This window comes from Osmerus eperlanus, chromosome 5, assembly GCF_963692335.1.
Source record: "Osmerus eperlanus chromosome 5, fOsmEpe2.1, whole genome shotgun sequence".
Classification (NCBI taxonomy): Eukaryota; Metazoa; Chordata; class Actinopteri; order Osmeriformes; family Osmeridae; genus Osmerus; species Osmerus eperlanus.
Window position 1 is genome coordinate 6,157,385 of NC_085022.1, and position 16,633 is coordinate 6,174,017.

Below are 16,633 nucleotides of genomic sequence, written 5' to 3' on the forward strand. Positions count from 1 at the left end.
GACCTAAAGTAAATACTAAGCATTACTGCAACAACATTCAATAACGAATCACAGGTAAAACAAAAACACACGTAAAACAACACATTGTACAGTTTAAAACTGAAACAGACCATGTACAAGGTTAAGATAAAACAGAGTATTTCGGAAAGTAAATCAATCTTTACTGTAAGATATAAGTTGTCCTCAAACTTCAACTCCTAGGGAAATCAACAACTCCAGTGTGGTTCTAATTGTTGCTGATAGGTCCAGTTTGAGTAAGGAGGGCAGAGATAGGCCTACCCTAGGGGCATCTCATGGAGATGGTTCCCAGAAAAGTCCAACTACCTTTGAGGCGAGAAAGTAATGGAACAGGCAAGTAGGCCTACTCAGTCCTCACCCTTCAGGCCCAGCTTTGAGAGACTGTGGGGGGGACACAGATTTGGGAGCGACTCCTGTAGATAGAGGGCCATAGCTAATTTAGATAGAAACTGTAGCTAACATTTCACACCTCCACTGGGGTTTTGACAAAAAAAAGAACAATATGATTGATGCAGTTCTAGTTATATTACACATGTTGGTTAATAGAGCATGGGAAGGGGGGTTTATTTAATTATATACATCGTCCACATGGTTTTCCATTTATGTAACCTAAAACTACATTTCGGCTAAGTAACGTAGAAGGCACGTATGCTTTATCTAATTTTGCGTTATAATTTTTTTTCTGAGTAAGAGTGACACTTCCAAAACATTCTGATGCGTTATACTACATAAGAGGCCCATGAACGTATTGGATCTGCAATCCGCCAAACTTTCCAAACAGTAGGTGGCGGTAATGCACCTTATAATGTGCATTGCAGTCTGCCATAAAACAATGAAAGAAGAATTAAACTGTTGTTGGGAAGATAGATTTTGTGTGTATGTGAGTTTGTGTGGCTACAATAGCTAGCTCTACAGTAGCTTGGCTAGTTATGTGAGAAGTCATCTAAATAAATTGGTGATGTACCGTAGCAGGCTGTACTTTTGTCGTTTAGGTATGCTTAACTAAGAACATACTTGACCATTGATGGGTAAGTCTATCCTCTCAGTTATATACTATAGCAGTATGCTGAAACCTAGGCTAACTACCAAAGAAACTTAGCACTAACAGTAAGGGAGGCTAATTATGCTAACGCTACAGTGAAATATTGAAAATGGCTAGAGCTACCGTTATGCTAGCAAGTTTCAAAAGCAATAACATTGCGTACGGTTTACAAACAGTAAATATAATTTGACAGTATGCTTGACAAGAAGACTAGCTAGCTAACCATCCATGTCATTGTCCCCAAATCAATATTGATATCAAGATTTTCACGAACAAATTACACGGCCGTAGTCTGTCGGCCGCAGTCTGAACAAGACACAAACCAGAACATCTAAAGCCAAACACTCGCTTAGCTAGCCTAGCCAGGTTTCAGATTTGCTAGCACTAAATTCGCAACATCTTGTTTTTGCACATCGTTGGACTAGTCTATAGCTAGTATAGTTGGCTACTGTGTGTGTCGGTAATGTGTGTGTCATTGGCTTAGTTATTGATCAGGGTTAGGGTTAGGGTTTTTTTCCCTCAGTTTTTTGGTTTTCGTTTAATTAGCCATCATCTAGCACATTTGCATAGCTAATTAGTGCCATTAGCTACGTAGATCTGTACTATCTGCCATGGACACGCGCCTTCCTCCTTCGCTGTAATGTGATATCACACGCGAGCTAGCTATCTTATTATAATATTTGGACAAATGCACGGAAGGTCTAACTTCATTAATGTGTTTTGTAGGTCCAGAGAGCATACCGAGCAACTAGTCAGCTACATCCTCTCTAACCCGCCCATGAAAAAACAAAACTAAAAACAGTAAGTGACAGTTCCATTCTGTCCCAGCTACTAGTATTATACAGTGTATAACTACGATTCTTGGCATGTTCATTATTGCTGTCAGTGCAACCAGGTAAAAAATATATATATGTGGGGGACAAAAGGCATGGATGTCAGATCTGACGTCCTCGCATGGCTTGGTCAAATTTTTGGAAACTGAATCCATATGATTGCTTGACTTTATTGGCTTTTTATATAGCAGTAATGGTTGATACTTGGTTGAAACTGACAGTAAGCTGCCTACTAAAAGTTTGATATATGTCATATTTTGCATTACTCATCTGACTTTAATTGTAAATCTTTAGTGTCTTATCGGCGCGATGGCAGCATGCAAGATGCCTATGAGGATTTTCCACGCAGAGAGGTAATAGGGATAGTTTGATAGAAACTTAACTGCCTTACAACTCCCCCCCTCCCACCCCCCTCGATATTAATCATCTAAGCCTTTTTCGCCAATCCAAACAGTGGAATTCTATCATTTCAGGTAATCTACAAGAGAGTTGTCAGTGTTGTCGAGAACAGGGCTCTCTTGAGACCAGAACAGGACTATGTCCAGGAATACGACTATGATGACCAGCGGTACAGTGGTTCTCGAAGCTACCATGACCAGGATGGGAGAGCACATCGAGGCAAAAACACACATGGAGTGGATGACCGAGGAGGGTACTATGGTGAAACTACTCGTTTTAGTAGTGGCAGCAGAAAGTCTTCACCACCACGCAAGGTATGCACCTTTTTAAGCTTCTTTAGGATCATAAGAACCAAACACTGTTTGCACTGGTATGTTGGGCTCTGCAGGTTATTCTGTCAGAACAAGAGCTAAGAATGTGTATATGACATGATGTTTGAGCCTATTAGATTGTTGTAAAGGAAGAAGGAGGTTCAAGTCATATTCTACTTGGCTGAACCAAATCCTCCACCCTGCTCTTTCTTCTAGGATTCGTATCCTTACTACAGAGGATCCAGAGATAATACTCCCACTGGCCGTCAGGTCAAGCTGAGGTACCATCCTAATCTTCTTCAACTTTTGCTCATTTTGATTTCAACTTTATTCAACCGTGGAGGGTTAATTGAAAGCTACCTTGGAACAGTTTCAGACAGAACCTACGTGGCAGCTGAAACGTAGAGACTCTGAACCTGTGTCGTGCTTGAAAATGTGTATAGTGCCAGCATGTACCAGGAGGTGGCAGCATATCTTTACATTTGATCCTTCATACTATAGTAATGGACAATTCATTAGAATGTCATTTATTATTTGAAGAGTTGCATCGTTGATTTTGTTAGCCATATGCAGGGTAATGAAGGATTTCGGTTTTAAAGACGATGTGCTTGTGCTTGGTGCTCGTGGGAATATGTTTCATGGTCTATTTTACTTATCCACCTCAGGAGCCTTTTTGAAGTTGGCCTTGGGAGCTCAACCCTACACAGAGTAGCAACACCCAGAGGCTCTGCCCAGCACTGCCTAGACAGCCGTCTAGCAGTAGCTTCTACAGAGTGCCAACAGTTCACAGGCCAAAGCCCCCCTCAGTGGAGTCACACCAGGTTTGAGACGGGGACAAAGGGCACCAGTGTCTACTTACTGAAGCAGAGAGCCAAACCCCCACAGGAAAACCAGTTGGGTTACTCCCTCCACTGCCATAGAGCTATACTGCTGGTCCTCTAGGCCGGGATACACCAACCTCCCTGAACCAACGTGTTCTGACCCCCCTGATTCAGACCAAGCATTGGCCTTTCTTGTACTTTGCCAGTCAAATTTGTTTTTGATGCATTAAACTGTGCACATTGTTTTTTTTCCAAAATACATGCCAAGTTGTTGTGGTCAGAGTAGTGTGCATTCCTCCTGGTAGTGGACTTTCGCAGCTAGTAGAACTATCAGAAGACTAGCCTTTCAACCTCTGGCTTATACGTGATCAGTAGAACCCCTATTAGGAAGAGAGAACAAAAGTAGATTGTTTCAGTGGCACTTTAATGTACCATTTGGTGTGTTGTGGGCATTCTGCTCATTTATTTTCAAATGTAGAGTAGGCTTGCTTTCCATTAAGGAAACACTGTTCAATTGTTTACCAAATTTCTGTCAAACTAATTGCACTGGCTGATGCCCATTGATTGTTTAGTGTTCCCATCTGTTCATTACAATGTGTTTGGTGTGTCTGGAGCTTGACCCATATGTAGCGTTGGCTAGAAGACTCAAAGATCTCCCCTGGAAGGAGGTGTGGTGCTAGCCATGTGGAAAGGTGGCCAGACACAGACACAAGCACCCCATTACCCACAACACCCCATTACCCCATCTCTCCATGCTCCCCAACCCCACCACACGGAGCTCCATTACCTCGGCAGCCCCCCTCAGTCTGAGTGTTTGAGTGGGAGCCCCGGTGAAGGTCCATGAAGCAGCCCCCCAGTCCCCGGATTCTGTCTTGTGTTGAGGGGGGGGGGGGGGGGGGGGGCGGCATGACAACAGAAGCAGGCGACGGATTACTCAATCTGCTCCTTTGTAGAGCTCTTGACCTCAGATGATGAATAGCCGATAATGAGGAAAATAGGAGGCCAGTTAAGTGCAACTAGTTGAGTCTCTCTTTTTCCTCTCTCTTTGAACCATCAAAGCCACCTTGCTAAATCTCACCAGCTTTGATGGTTTTTGTAAAGTCACCTAGTTAATAGATCTCAAGTCATAACTGTGTGTTGCCAACCAATTAGTGCACGGACTTGATTGCATAATTCTGATTTATAAATTCATGAAGAAGATGAAAGGGGAGAGTTTTGTTGGCATAATAAGCCAGATAACCTGAAAACATTTTGGCTAGTTCTTTGAAATATATAATTTATTGACATGGAGTGCATGTAATTATGCATTTTATTTATTTTGGTTTAGAAGATTGTGGCTCTTAACAGACGGTCCTTTTAAGAAAGCCTCTTGGATCTGAGGGAGAGAAGACCTCGCTTATCTAGTTTATATCTTCTGAAAAAAAGCCGCTAGTTAGTTTTCCATTTCTTCCTAGGAGAACAGTGACATCCATTTGCCCTGATTCTGTCATTTCGGTCTGTCTTGCTCTTAGATTAGAAAGCTGTTGTGTCCAGGATTCAGTACACCTACTGTACGCATCATAGTCTGTTATGTGAGACATGCTGTTCTAGTGTGTCATGTTGGTGAGCTGCGGCCTGGAGTCTCTGAAAGGATCTTTTACTTTGAATGTAACATTCCCAAATGTAATCTAAATGTGCAGAGCAGTGCATCCTTCCATTGGTCCGGTAGTTTTGTTAAACAAACTGACCTTAATCTATGAGTGTTGATACATATGTTGCCCAATTGATTTACTTTTAACAATATCATCTTGTTATTAAAGATTCCTTTGGCTTTCCAAACGCATGAGTTGTTTTACGTCCTTTGGTGGTAAAAGAGTTGGTGTTAGTTTGGTGGGATTGTTGTAGAACTGGAACGATGGCAGTTAACTTTATTTGGCAAATGGCTGGCTAAGCCTTGGCTACTTCAAACAGGCCTGCAGTCGTAAAAACCTGAAGCCATGTTATGCCTGCTCTTTGTTAGGGACATGGCCTAAGTTCAGGCAGAGGTCAAGAAAGCCAGGTGCCGTTGGCTCATTTATACCTTCGCTTGGTTCTACTTAGTGTTGTGTAGTCACAAGTAATCACCAGGATCAGGAACGAAAACAATAGAGCTTGGTAAATAAACTAATGATTTTACCACAGCTTAAACAGATGTAGTTAAATGCCGGCGACCCTAGTAACCATTGCCAAATTCATGTGGTAAATGATCTGGATTAGTGCTGATGCTGTTGCTTAATGACCTGGTTTATCTTAAACTAATTCAGTGGTCGGAGGCCTAGCCTCTTACATTCTTTTTTTTTATTGGTGTAGGAACCTTTTCACGCATAGAGAAATTGGCCCAGGTCACTTCAGATTCATGCTATTTCTACCCTTCACTGAATAATTCCACTAAACGTATTTTCCCAAAATAATAATAATAAGGACATTGCAAGCATTCTGTAATACTAAATGTGGAAACCTTAATTTAGCTTCTGTCATATAAAAAGCTATTCACAGAAAGGTCCTACCCACACCATGAAGAAGTCTTACTAACCAGATTAGGTACTTGTGCACTCATTCATTAAAAGTTCAACAATTAAAATATTGTGGTTTGAACTGTGGAATAGATGGGAAATGTTTCCTGTGCTTGCATTCTCTACCAGATGTTTTTTTTTTTTTCTTTTCTTCTTACAGGCTATATATGATGTCTGTGCCAGAGGGTATTACTCGCATTAGAGAGAAGGACTTCAATGTTTGTTCTAGACACGAAATGGTTCTGTCAATTGTCAAATGATTTGACTATGAATAATAATTCAACTAGGAATGTAACTGAGTTTCCTGGTGTGTTTTGCAGCGGTGAGAGAGCTGGATCCCTCCCCAGCAGCAGAGGGCGTGGGCCGGGCCCTCCCAGGTCCTTGTCTGCAGGCAAGGCTGACAGAAGAGGAGAGAAGCCAATGCATGAGCTCACCTACACGGGGTACGCGGATCAATTTGAAGTGCCCACCTCTCGACTGGCATCTAAACATTAGATAAAAAACCGAAGACCCCTAGTTAATTCTAATGTAATACAACGTTTTTCATTGCAAATGATCATTTCAGCTTAACAATGTGGGAGAAAAGTTGATAAAAAAAAAAAATATTCTATGTGATCTCAGACTTTTGAACCATACTGTATAGATGTACATTGTTTATGGTGCCTACATTATAGAGCTGTTGGTATAGTAGGATTACATTCAGCAGACGCTTAGCGATGTCCAGGTGGAGGATTTGAACCTGTGACCTGCAGTCCCATGCTCAACTACTGAACAGTTCACATCCCCAGTGTGTGAGCTTCTGCCTGCCTGTCTTTCCAGAGAGGACCATGAGGACTTCCGGCGGAGGGAGCCCTACCCAGGATGGGAACGTTCTCGTTCTGCCCTCAGTAGGGATGCCCAGGCCTGCTCCTACCAGCAGAGCCAGCAGAGGAGTAAGCACCCTACCCCACCCCCAGAAATTAGACCTAGCCACCAGTTGTCAATACTAGATACCCAAGCTGAAAAAGAGTATCCTTAAAATCGAATTTCAATGCATTAAATGAGAGCTTTCTCATTACGTTTCAGTATGTATTTTATACACAATTGGAAGTGTTCTTCAAAATGCACTGATTTAGTATACTCGCATACTTGTTTATAACTTTAATTTGCATACAAGTAAGTTTGTATGTATGCTTTGTAAGTTGAGTTAAAGTATTTTTTATTTTTTTTTGCCAGGCATCTAGGTTATAGCAGGTTTATTGGCACTGTCTCTTGATTTGATTGGAAATACCTGGATCGGATTTTACCTTGACCGCCATTGTTATGTCATTTAGATTCTCTTGTTTTTTCTTCTCGGGTATAAAAAAAGCTTACAGTCAAAACAGGGAGCTCGGTAAGGCTATACCGCAGTGCCCCCTTCCCCCGCTCAGCAATTAAACTATTTCACCCATTGCAGCAGCAATCCCTAAACACAACAATATGCTGTGAATTATCGGAAAATGATAGACATGCATTGTTCTCAGAGTGGCTATTGTATTTTGAGCAACAAGCAAACCAATGGGGAATTCATTCGATTTAATGAAGTACCTGTATTGAAACCTCTGCAGTCTGTGCAGATGCCTTCTCACAACAGCATTTGTGGTTCATGATGTACAACTGGCGAACTGCAGATTAACAGTGCCTACAACAGCACATGTCAGGAACCAGCTAATTTTCACATAATGAAACCTGTGAGAACCTGAGGCATCTGTTTTTAGAGGTGTGCATCATTAGGGTCCAGGGTGTGCTCGAACATGTTAGGACATGCACAACCTCAAAGGAAAGGGGGGGAAAAAGATAGCCTTGCTTTATTGCAGTGATTTGGCTTTTGATTTGAGGTTGACCTCAGCTAGGTGCGAAAGTAGCATGCACGTTTGGGCCCACAGATGCCACTCAATTCAAAGCACCTCTATCGTCTTGTGAGGATTAATTAAAGTCAGAACAGCTTGTTTTCGAATGACCCGACGATGAGAAGAATATTATTTAGAAATGCAATGATTTGCTTGCTTATATCTGGAGTATTCATGGAGTTGGGTGGTTTCCCGTTCATGATAACGTTTGTCATAAATAAGTTACGGGGATGTTGCATGTAATGTGTATCCCTTCACCCAAGTCCTCGCTTGTGTAGAATAATTAAAGCCTTCATTGGGTTTTTAAACTCTGTTTTACAGTGTCTCCAGTTGAGAACACAAGTCTTCAGTTGGGTCTGAGGAGCCCCCCTGTATTTGGGCAGGACATTCTACCCCCCCTTTGAAGATGCAGTAAAACTGCTAGAAAACAGTTGTCTCCCCCCCCACCCACGTCTGGAACGCTAATTAGGCCAACACATCAAAGTAAACTCAAAGCTTTTGGGGTGATAAGGAATGCTCACTGGGCATAGTCTACCCAAGGAGATGAAATGGCTCTCTGAGTGAGCCTGGATGCAATGATTGCGTTTTAAGATGCACTAAAACTATGGCTAAAGGCAAGATACTGCCAAAAACAAATGAGAGGGGTCAACCTGTTTGTCACAGGGACATTCCGGTTGCTTCCACTGTTGGCATATGCCCTTGCCAGTGACGTTCTGTGAATAAAACAAATCGTTTCTATTGTGGCAGGATACATCCGTCATGCCCCAGTGAAAGCTTAACTGCAGTGCAGCATGCCTATTGTACCTAGTCGGAGGACATCGCAGGCTCAGGGTGTTGACCAGCTGCTGGGCTGCACCACGGACTCCATGTCAAGCTCAAACCTACCAGCATTAGAAACAACGAGATATGGACTCGTGCTTGAATTAACGTGATTTTAATCGTCGGGTTTGCCGTAGACATGACCTATTTGATATTGCTACTCTCTGAATACTTGCACGTTCCATAGAATGTTGTCCCCATTTCATCAGGAGTTGGTTATTGCTCAGTGGTTAGAGCATTTGATTGCAGATGGATAGGTCGCAGGTTCAAATCGCCCGCTGTACTATATGTCTCTTTGGATAAAAGCGTCTGCTAAATAAATGCATTATTATTATTACTGTTATTGACAACACTTGGATGGTTCCCTCTCTCTCAGCTCATCTTGGATTAGCATCTAGTTATGAGCATCTGTTGTTGGGCATCTGTCAGTAATCATTGGAATTACACCGCTTAGTATTTTCCACTGATTCAATGTTTGTGGTGATGAGTGTGGCAGTTTTACCTTGCAACATACACATTGTATGTCCCTGGATGGCTGAATGTACTTTAGATCAACCGATTAGATTGACCTTGTCCTCAACAGAAGAGGTCACCAATTGACATTTTAATGTTTTTATTGCAGTTTCTCACTGATCGAGCGCATCATCTTTTGATTGTAGTTGATCCAATAATAAAAGTGTTTTTCTTCCTAAACTGAGGAACTACCTCTGAGGTTCACTTGGTGTCTCACAACCTGAAAGCCCTGTAGTCAAATAAAGCTGAGGCCCAAGTGTGTTTTTAATTTGACCTTGGCTCGGTGTCATCGCCATGGGAGATTCCTTAAATAAAAACAACCATTTCCAGCTTGGACATATTTGTTTTCTTTTATAGACATATTGGAGCCGGCAGAGCACAATATTTCAGTTTAGTCACAGCTGAACTTCACGACCGCTGTTTTGAGAGCACTCGAGCAAGAGTGCATAAAGTAACCAGCTATTTGTCTGTGCTTTTCGACAGTCGCTTAGCATCTTGTCCTCTCCATTCTCCACAGTAAAAGTGTAATGAGTCCTTGGTAGCTCACAACAGCTAGTCAATTGTTGTTTCAAATGTTTCAAAACCATAATCAAGTTCAGGTGAATGTATTTTGCTGTTTTACTATATCTCTCTTTCTTTATATCTTTCTCCCTCCCCTCTTTTTCTCCAGACAGGGTTCCTAATCCCAATAGTTCTCTGGATGCTGTGCGACTCAAGGTAGGTCTTTGTGAATGCCACTCCCTGTGGTATCCACTTATACTGGAGAATATTGCCACCCAGGAACAAGGAGAATAGAACTGGGCACTGCAGCCTGAGGACATTCTAAAAGACACAATAAGCTGCACTATACTGTCACCCTATAAAATATACTGTGCACTTTGAACACATTATGGGCAGGCATCATGTGAACAATCCAGCTTCTATACCTTTTGGAAACACAATTCATTACAGTTATGGTGATTATTTTTAGGTGTTGGCAGATCCACAACTTAATGTGATTCATTTAAGAATGTAACAGGCCACATCACAGGCTAGTGGATGTTCATTATGCAGCCTCTCCTTTCTTGTGGTTTGGTTGGGGTCACGTCAGACAGGGCACTCAAGCACCACCAAGCATGTCCCATTTCCTTGCCAGGGATGACGTCTCTGTTCTGTGTAAACCGAAAAGTAATGAGCTAACATGGTCACAAAAGGCATTTTATTTGCTTCTGGATTTAGTTATATACCTTAAAATAAGAGAGAAAGTTGACACGTTGAATAGAACTCTGTGATGTATGTTGTCTTGGGTTTCTTTTGGGGTTCTTTTAAATGTTACACTTTTGTGAAGGGATGTATGTCTGTAGGTATTAGCTTTGATCTTGGACTGTCACCAGGCTTTGATCAAAGATGTATGGACCAGAACATCCTAGTTTACTATTTGAGATGCAGCATGCATAATGAAGCGTGGTAACGAGTTAGAAGCGTTAAACGAGAAGGCCGCAGACATTCTCCTCAGGTTTGTCTTGCATACTTTGAAACCAGAATCAGTTACCTAAGCCAAATGACCCCTGACCCTTGACCTGCTCCGTCCCAGGCGGAGCCCCCTGCATTGGTTTCAAAGGCGGAACCGGGTGCGAGGGTCAGCGTGGAGTCAGAGAACGCTCCAGAAGAGGACTTTGCGACTCGGCGGTCGAGGGAAATCACCAACAAAGCTCTGGAAATTGAGAAGGTAATGAGTTTTCTCAGTCCCGACCCCTTCCGACTGCCACTTCCGCCAGCTACTGAATTAGGCTAGCTATCTCTAAACCTTCCCCCGCCATCTGGATTACTGGCTCTCGAAAACCCCTGCTTTATGCTGCAGTGTGGTGTCTGGGGAATATGGTTTTTCCGCCCGTTTATGTGGAGGAGAGAGAGGGGAGGATGAGTTGGCAGAAAATCTTTATGCACGGGGGGTTGCAATGCTGTGCATGCCCACCAGCCACTCCCTTGTACACCATACTCTACAGTACCACTTATCTGTCCCCGTTAAATCAGGGCAGGAATTGCCCTGCAGGACTCAGGCTGGCCACCCACGGAGTGGCACTTCTCTTGGCGTTAACCCTCATGTTTAGCCTGCCATGTGTAAGCAGGTCACAACCGCGGTGAGGGCCAAGCGTCCGTGGAGCACATTTGCCGTAACATCTGCTCTGGGCGCCAGCGCACACACCCGTTTGTTGCAGCGCCTCAGTGAAAACCCCCGTAGCGAGGGGTAGAACCGAAGGTGAGGCTGGAGTGTGGGGTCGGAGCAGGGGATAGGAACTCGACCTGAAGTCGAATTTGGTATGATGGCTCTGTTCCGTGGCAGTTATTCATCCATATGGAGGGAGAAGACCGACACCCACTCCCACCTCGGAGCACTCAACTGTTGGCTGGGTAGCGAGGCCTACAAGTAATCCCACTTTTTATGATTTGTGATTGTTTGTTTTGTTTGGTGATTTTAAGTTTGTGTTCTCACCGTGTTTTCTGAATGAAACGGCACGACAGTCAACATGAAAGTCGGCCTCTGTATGAAAACCTCGGCGTGGACATCAGTCAGATCCAGCCCTTCCATTAGCAGGAGTGTTATTTGAAAAGTTGTAGCAGTAAATTAGTGAGAGGACCGCTCGGGTTTTAAATAACGGCAGGTGACACTGCAAGCTTAATGAAACCCTCCAAAACATCCACTTTGTTAAAGCAAACCGTTTTATTCTCTTAATCTGTATAGATTATATAAAACACACAGGCCAGGCATGGCTGGGAGTGATTTACTGAAGAGCCCATTAATCATTTCAATCAGTGCAAATGAAACGCATCCATCTGAACTATTAGGCCTTCCATTGAGAGGTTTTGTTGCTTGAGTGATTAAAATTGCTCTTTTAATATCCCCCTAATCTGTCCCAGCCCTCTACTCATTACCCCACTTCCTTTATGACACGGGACCCCTGCCTGCATCACCCCACTCATTTGAGCAGAGCTCCACAGAATGTCCATGCGAGTTTCACATTCACCCCCTGCCCCTCATCCACACACACCTGTAAACACACACACACACACACTCACACAGACACACAGGCTAAACACTTACACAAGCTAAAAACACACACACCCATGCTAAACACAAACATGCTCTACCGTACTCCAGAGCTCCATATCTGATGTGGGGCCGGAACGCTCCCCCAGGCTCGGCTCCTCAACACTGGGGTCTCTGAGGGCCCCTAGCCCGTCCTGTGTGGCCCTGGCATATCAGGCCGGGAGATCGGCCCCCCAAGTCCCACCACAGGGAGAGGAACCCAGGCTCAACCTCCCCCACTAACCTCCCCCGTAGGCTCCCCCGCAGCCTCTCCTCAAACCTCCCCCACCAACACACTAACCAGACCCAGTGAACCAGTCAAACACACCCTTCCTGTTTGTTTTGGTTTAAAAGGCAGCAGTTAAGAGAACAGCGGCCTTTTTATGAAACTTTCCTTGAAGTGCGTATTGTTACAGCCTTTATATAGAGCAACGCTAAGTTCTTAGTGTGTGTAATATTGTTGTTGTGTTGTGTGTTTGTCTGTGATAGCGTAGTCTTTCTGTAGCTCTGTCTGTGTCAAGGGAGATCATTTAATTAGACTTCATTGTTCGTTGCAAGGGTTTTTTTTCCCCCCCTTCCATCTCTTCTCCACTTCCCGAGCTTCAAAGTGTATAGAGGAGTGTACAAAGGATGTCATGAAGTGAGAATGCAATCAGTGTCGACACACAGTCGAGCTGAGAGGAAAAGCAGATGGAGGTTTTTGTTTTGAAAGATGACAAACACAACTATCGTTGAGTGACCAGGAAGGTCCTGGGATACGGGACATGGACTCTGCATGCCTTCGTCTTGTTATTGTTACTTGTTTCCTTTTGACATCTTCAAACCTGGAAGTGATTAAAACAAGCGCATTTTCCAAAGGACTTTCCCTACCGTTCGGTGTGGAAAGTCAGATTAGAGTGAATCAGATTTGGAGAAGCCACTTCTCTGACCGTCTCAAGGGGGGAAAAAAAAGTCTCTCTCCTGTCAGGCTGCAGCCGGTGTTGCTTTAAGAACCTGACTTGGCCACACGTGTTGCGAGTTTCTCACTTCTCTGTGGTCGCGGCTCAAGGCTATCATTATGTGGCCCCGCGGATTCGCTTGACATCATCAGCAGACATTAAAGCGTCCGTCTCAGTCCAAACATCTCCCACAGTCGAGTATTTCTGTCAGAGTTTCTCACTCGCTCTTGGCTCTTCTCTATGTTTGGGTCTCAGCAGTTCTGAGTCTGGGCATGAGATACCCGTCAAGGTCGATGGCTTGTTTAACAATATGGATGATGGGGGAACTTTCCTTACTTGACGCTGTGCTACAATCTTTGCATACAAAGATTGTATGCAAAGCACAGTTCTGTGCAGGTCGGAGCTCTGTCCCCAGTACTGAGAGAAGACTCAGCAATGTGGGGGGTTAGCGATGTGGGATGAGAGGCTGCAGTACGTGTGTGTGTGTGTTAACTGCCTCAACATGCTGCAGCTAGTAGAGCAAGGGTATTTTCAGGGCGTTGAGTACGAGGGGAAACTTGGAGAGATAGTCAAGGAGAGGGGGACGGCGAGAGAAAGGTGAGGAGAGAGCGAGACGGAGAGGGCGAGGGGAGAGAGAGAGCGTCAGTCTTTCAGACGTCTGGGACCTGCAGGCACTTTGTTGAATTTACTTTTAATTAGCAGGTAGCGCAAAGGAGAGAGAGACCCCTCATTTTGTTTCACTCCGGAGAGCATGATGGCTTCACCTCAGGTTCCTCTGACAGTCAGCTGCCATGCAGGATAGAATGGATCAAGAAATAGGCCTAATATTTACAATGCGAACAAGTCTCGGTCTCTAATATAACAGGAAATGTATATTGTACATCCAGTTATCCCTTTGCTTTTGGTATTTGAACTGTTGTTGAACAACAGTTCCTTTAGGTGTTTTTACGGTATGAAAGAGAACAGGCTACTTCTCCTTGTACAAGTCTGTTTTTATACTTGCATTGTCTCAGGTTAAATGTTATATTATTCCCTCTTCCCCTGACCTTTCCTGGTAGCATTAAGCCTCAGCCCACCCAGCTGAAGTGGAGCACCTCCCAGCGTTTGTCCTCTGAGTGTCCTAAGTGGCCATGGACAGTTCAGGTTTCATCCAGGATGCACTTTAACAGGCTCTGTCCTGTACTGAACCCTGAGTTACAGCTTAATAAACACCCCCCCCCCCTCCCTTCCTCTTTTTATTTGTTGCAATACCAGACCCCTGTTACGCACACACACACACGCAAAGACACACGCTCGCACACATACACGGCGCACACATGCAAAGACACACACACACTCGCACTAAGACTTGAAACTCACACCCGCTTGTCTCCTAGAATGAAATGGACTCTCCGGAATTTTTTTGCCTGGTCGACTTTACTTCCTGCTTGACTCTGCATAGGGATGTGAGTCGACAGCCAGCAGCCTCTGCTGTGTCCGCCATTCTCCATGTCCCTGTTTGCTGTTGCCGCTGTGATTGGTCTCACCCAGAAAGGCACAGTGTCCGAATATGTGAGATCAGACGCTGTCGCTCTTTTTCTAGGTAGACGCTGGGAAACAAAATGCTTTGCTGCCTACATACCCTATATGACTGCATACTCCTACCGTGACACAGCAGAAGCTCTGACAAGCTAGCAGGTCGTTTGATAAAAACCGCTTCTTTGGAGAAGTGGGTTAAATGTCTCGCTAATTTGTGTGTCCTTCTGACAAATTTACTGTATTATAGTAGAATGTATAACATATAATAGGTTTGACCACAGATGAAAGGCATTCATCCTGACGTCCTTACAGACATTTCTAGGTTTAATCTTCTTGTCAGAACCTTTTCATTTGGCATTTAGCTGCCCTTTGAAGTGAGGAGAGCTTGGGCAGGATTAGCTGAACCTTGGAGGACCCTCATGTCCCAGATTGCACCCTGCCCTGCAAGAGCACTTGGTGGTGCAGTGTGAAAGCTGGTCCAGACCAGGCTTCTGGCAGGGATCGTATGCCGGCCACACAGCGGGGCCCCTTAGCCCCGGGTGATAAAGGCCCAGTGGGCTTGCACCTGGGACACTGGGCTGCTTTAATAAATAGGTTAACGGCCATTTCAACCTGGCCGTAAAACCTGAGCTAGACCTAAAAGCTTGTTACAATGTGGTGTGAAAGAAGTGTGCAGTCCCACTTACAGACTAACACCTCTGCTCCTCTTTGTTCCGATGGACACGCACTCTCACAGGCCAGCTCACACACACCCACACCTGTTTTGCTGAACGCACCTACTTGCCAGAAATGGGTTCATTAAGTTCACGGGAAAGCGTTGGTATGAAGAATAGGTTAGAATCTCTGGGAGCCAGTTAACCGTGTGTGTACGGTTGTGTGTGTGTGTGTTCCCAGCAGTCGTTGAACCTATTTAATACTCCTCAGGCAAAGATGTCTTTGCTCAACTTGAAAGTTGTTCTTTTTAACAGTTTACTACACCTGTGCGTGTGTGTAACTTTGTGTCTGTCTGTGATTAGCTGTACAGGCAGGACTGCGTAACGTTCGGCACGGTGGTGAACATGCTGGTGACCAAGGAGCCTCGTCTGGACCAGCTGCTGCAGGCTCCTCTGCATCAGAGCCTGATGGAGATCAAGGAGCGCTGCTTGGAAGACCTCCGACACTTCATCGAGGACCTGGACCAGGTGGCCTCGAAGCTTGGAACGCCCTCCAAGTGAGAGTGAAAGCCACCTTGCCCTGATACAAAGTTCTAATGTGAAGACACTAGTTGACTTATATAGTTAGTTATGATCATTAGTATTCAAAGTATTAGTATAGGGAGGAGGAGAGTGTTTGTACTGTGATGGTATCACAATGCAGTTCCAATGTTATTGGAACTGCAACTGTTTATTTGTATTATTTTTATGATTGTTGAACATGTTCCTTGGTCCTACTTTTTAAAAAGTGAGTTATGCAAATTTTGTGGCCTTCACAATACAAAAGTACGGGATTGTTTTTACTGAGGGGCACTGTGCCGTCATATACCTTAAACAGTAATCAGACTACACAATGATGCCAAGTACCCTACTACCTTTTCTCTGGGTCTTGATGGCCATTACAGTCCAGTCCAATTGTATCCTGGACCTGAATCATACTGATTCCGTTGAAAATTGTGTTATTGAGAGTTTTGTGGAGATCAACTAAACTTCTATATTTATGGGGCAGTGTAGATGGTGCTTTCTTCAAACTGCTCTCCAGCAACCTCATCAAGCCACACTGAAGTGCACATTCATTAACATTTATTTTCCTATTATGACAGTCTTGTGGCCACATCTTTTATTGAACAGATTAAGTTTTACATTGTAAACCATGTTACGCACTTTTTGTACTGTTGCGTACGTACAAATATCATGTTACACTACAGTCATGTTTTACCAGTCGTTTTTGTGTTCAGAATAATAAATGTATTGAATTACTAG

The 16,633-nt window shown here is 44.0% G+C and overlaps 1 protein-coding gene across 3 annotated transcripts; it reads left to right on the plus strand.

The window, feature by feature from the left end:
* Positions 1 to 857: 857 nt before the first annotated feature.
* On the plus strand, positions 858 to 16,625 carry LOC134021010 (periphilin-1-like). Of its 3 annotated transcripts, XM_062461421.1 has the most exons (12): positions 858 to 1,046; positions 1,787 to 1,861; positions 2,188 to 2,246; positions 2,367 to 2,606; positions 2,820 to 2,884; positions 3,269 to 3,424; positions 6,276 to 6,398; positions 6,775 to 6,813; positions 6,844 to 6,887; positions 9,826 to 9,872; positions 10,729 to 10,863; positions 15,695 to 16,625. In XM_062461421.1, coding segments are annotated over exons 2-12 (1,107 nt in total). In that variant the 5' UTR covers positions 858 to 1,046; positions 1,787 to 1,860; the 3' UTR covers positions 15,893 to 16,625. The 3 variants fall into 3 exon arrangements, with proteins under 3 accessions (XP_062317405.1, XP_062317404.1, XP_062317406.1); XM_062461420.1 differs by having other exon boundaries at positions 6,775 to 6,887; positions 15,695 to 16,624; XM_062461422.1 differs by lacking the exon at positions 3,269 to 3,424 and having other exon boundaries at positions 6,775 to 6,887; positions 15,695 to 16,619.
* Positions 16,626 to 16,633: the final 8 nt, after the last annotated feature.

Bases quoted from the DNA above. Each gene is read 5' to 3' on its own strand.
- LOC134021010 (XM_062461420.1), top strand. The intron at 2,247-2,366 runs GTAATAGGGATA...CTATCATTTCAG, and splicing joins AGGATTTTCCACGCAGAGAG to GTAATCTACAAGAGAGTTGT. The intron at 6,399-6,774 runs GTACGCGGATCA...CTGTCTTTCCAG, and splicing joins CATGAGCTCACCTACACGGG to AGAGGACCATGAGGACTTCC.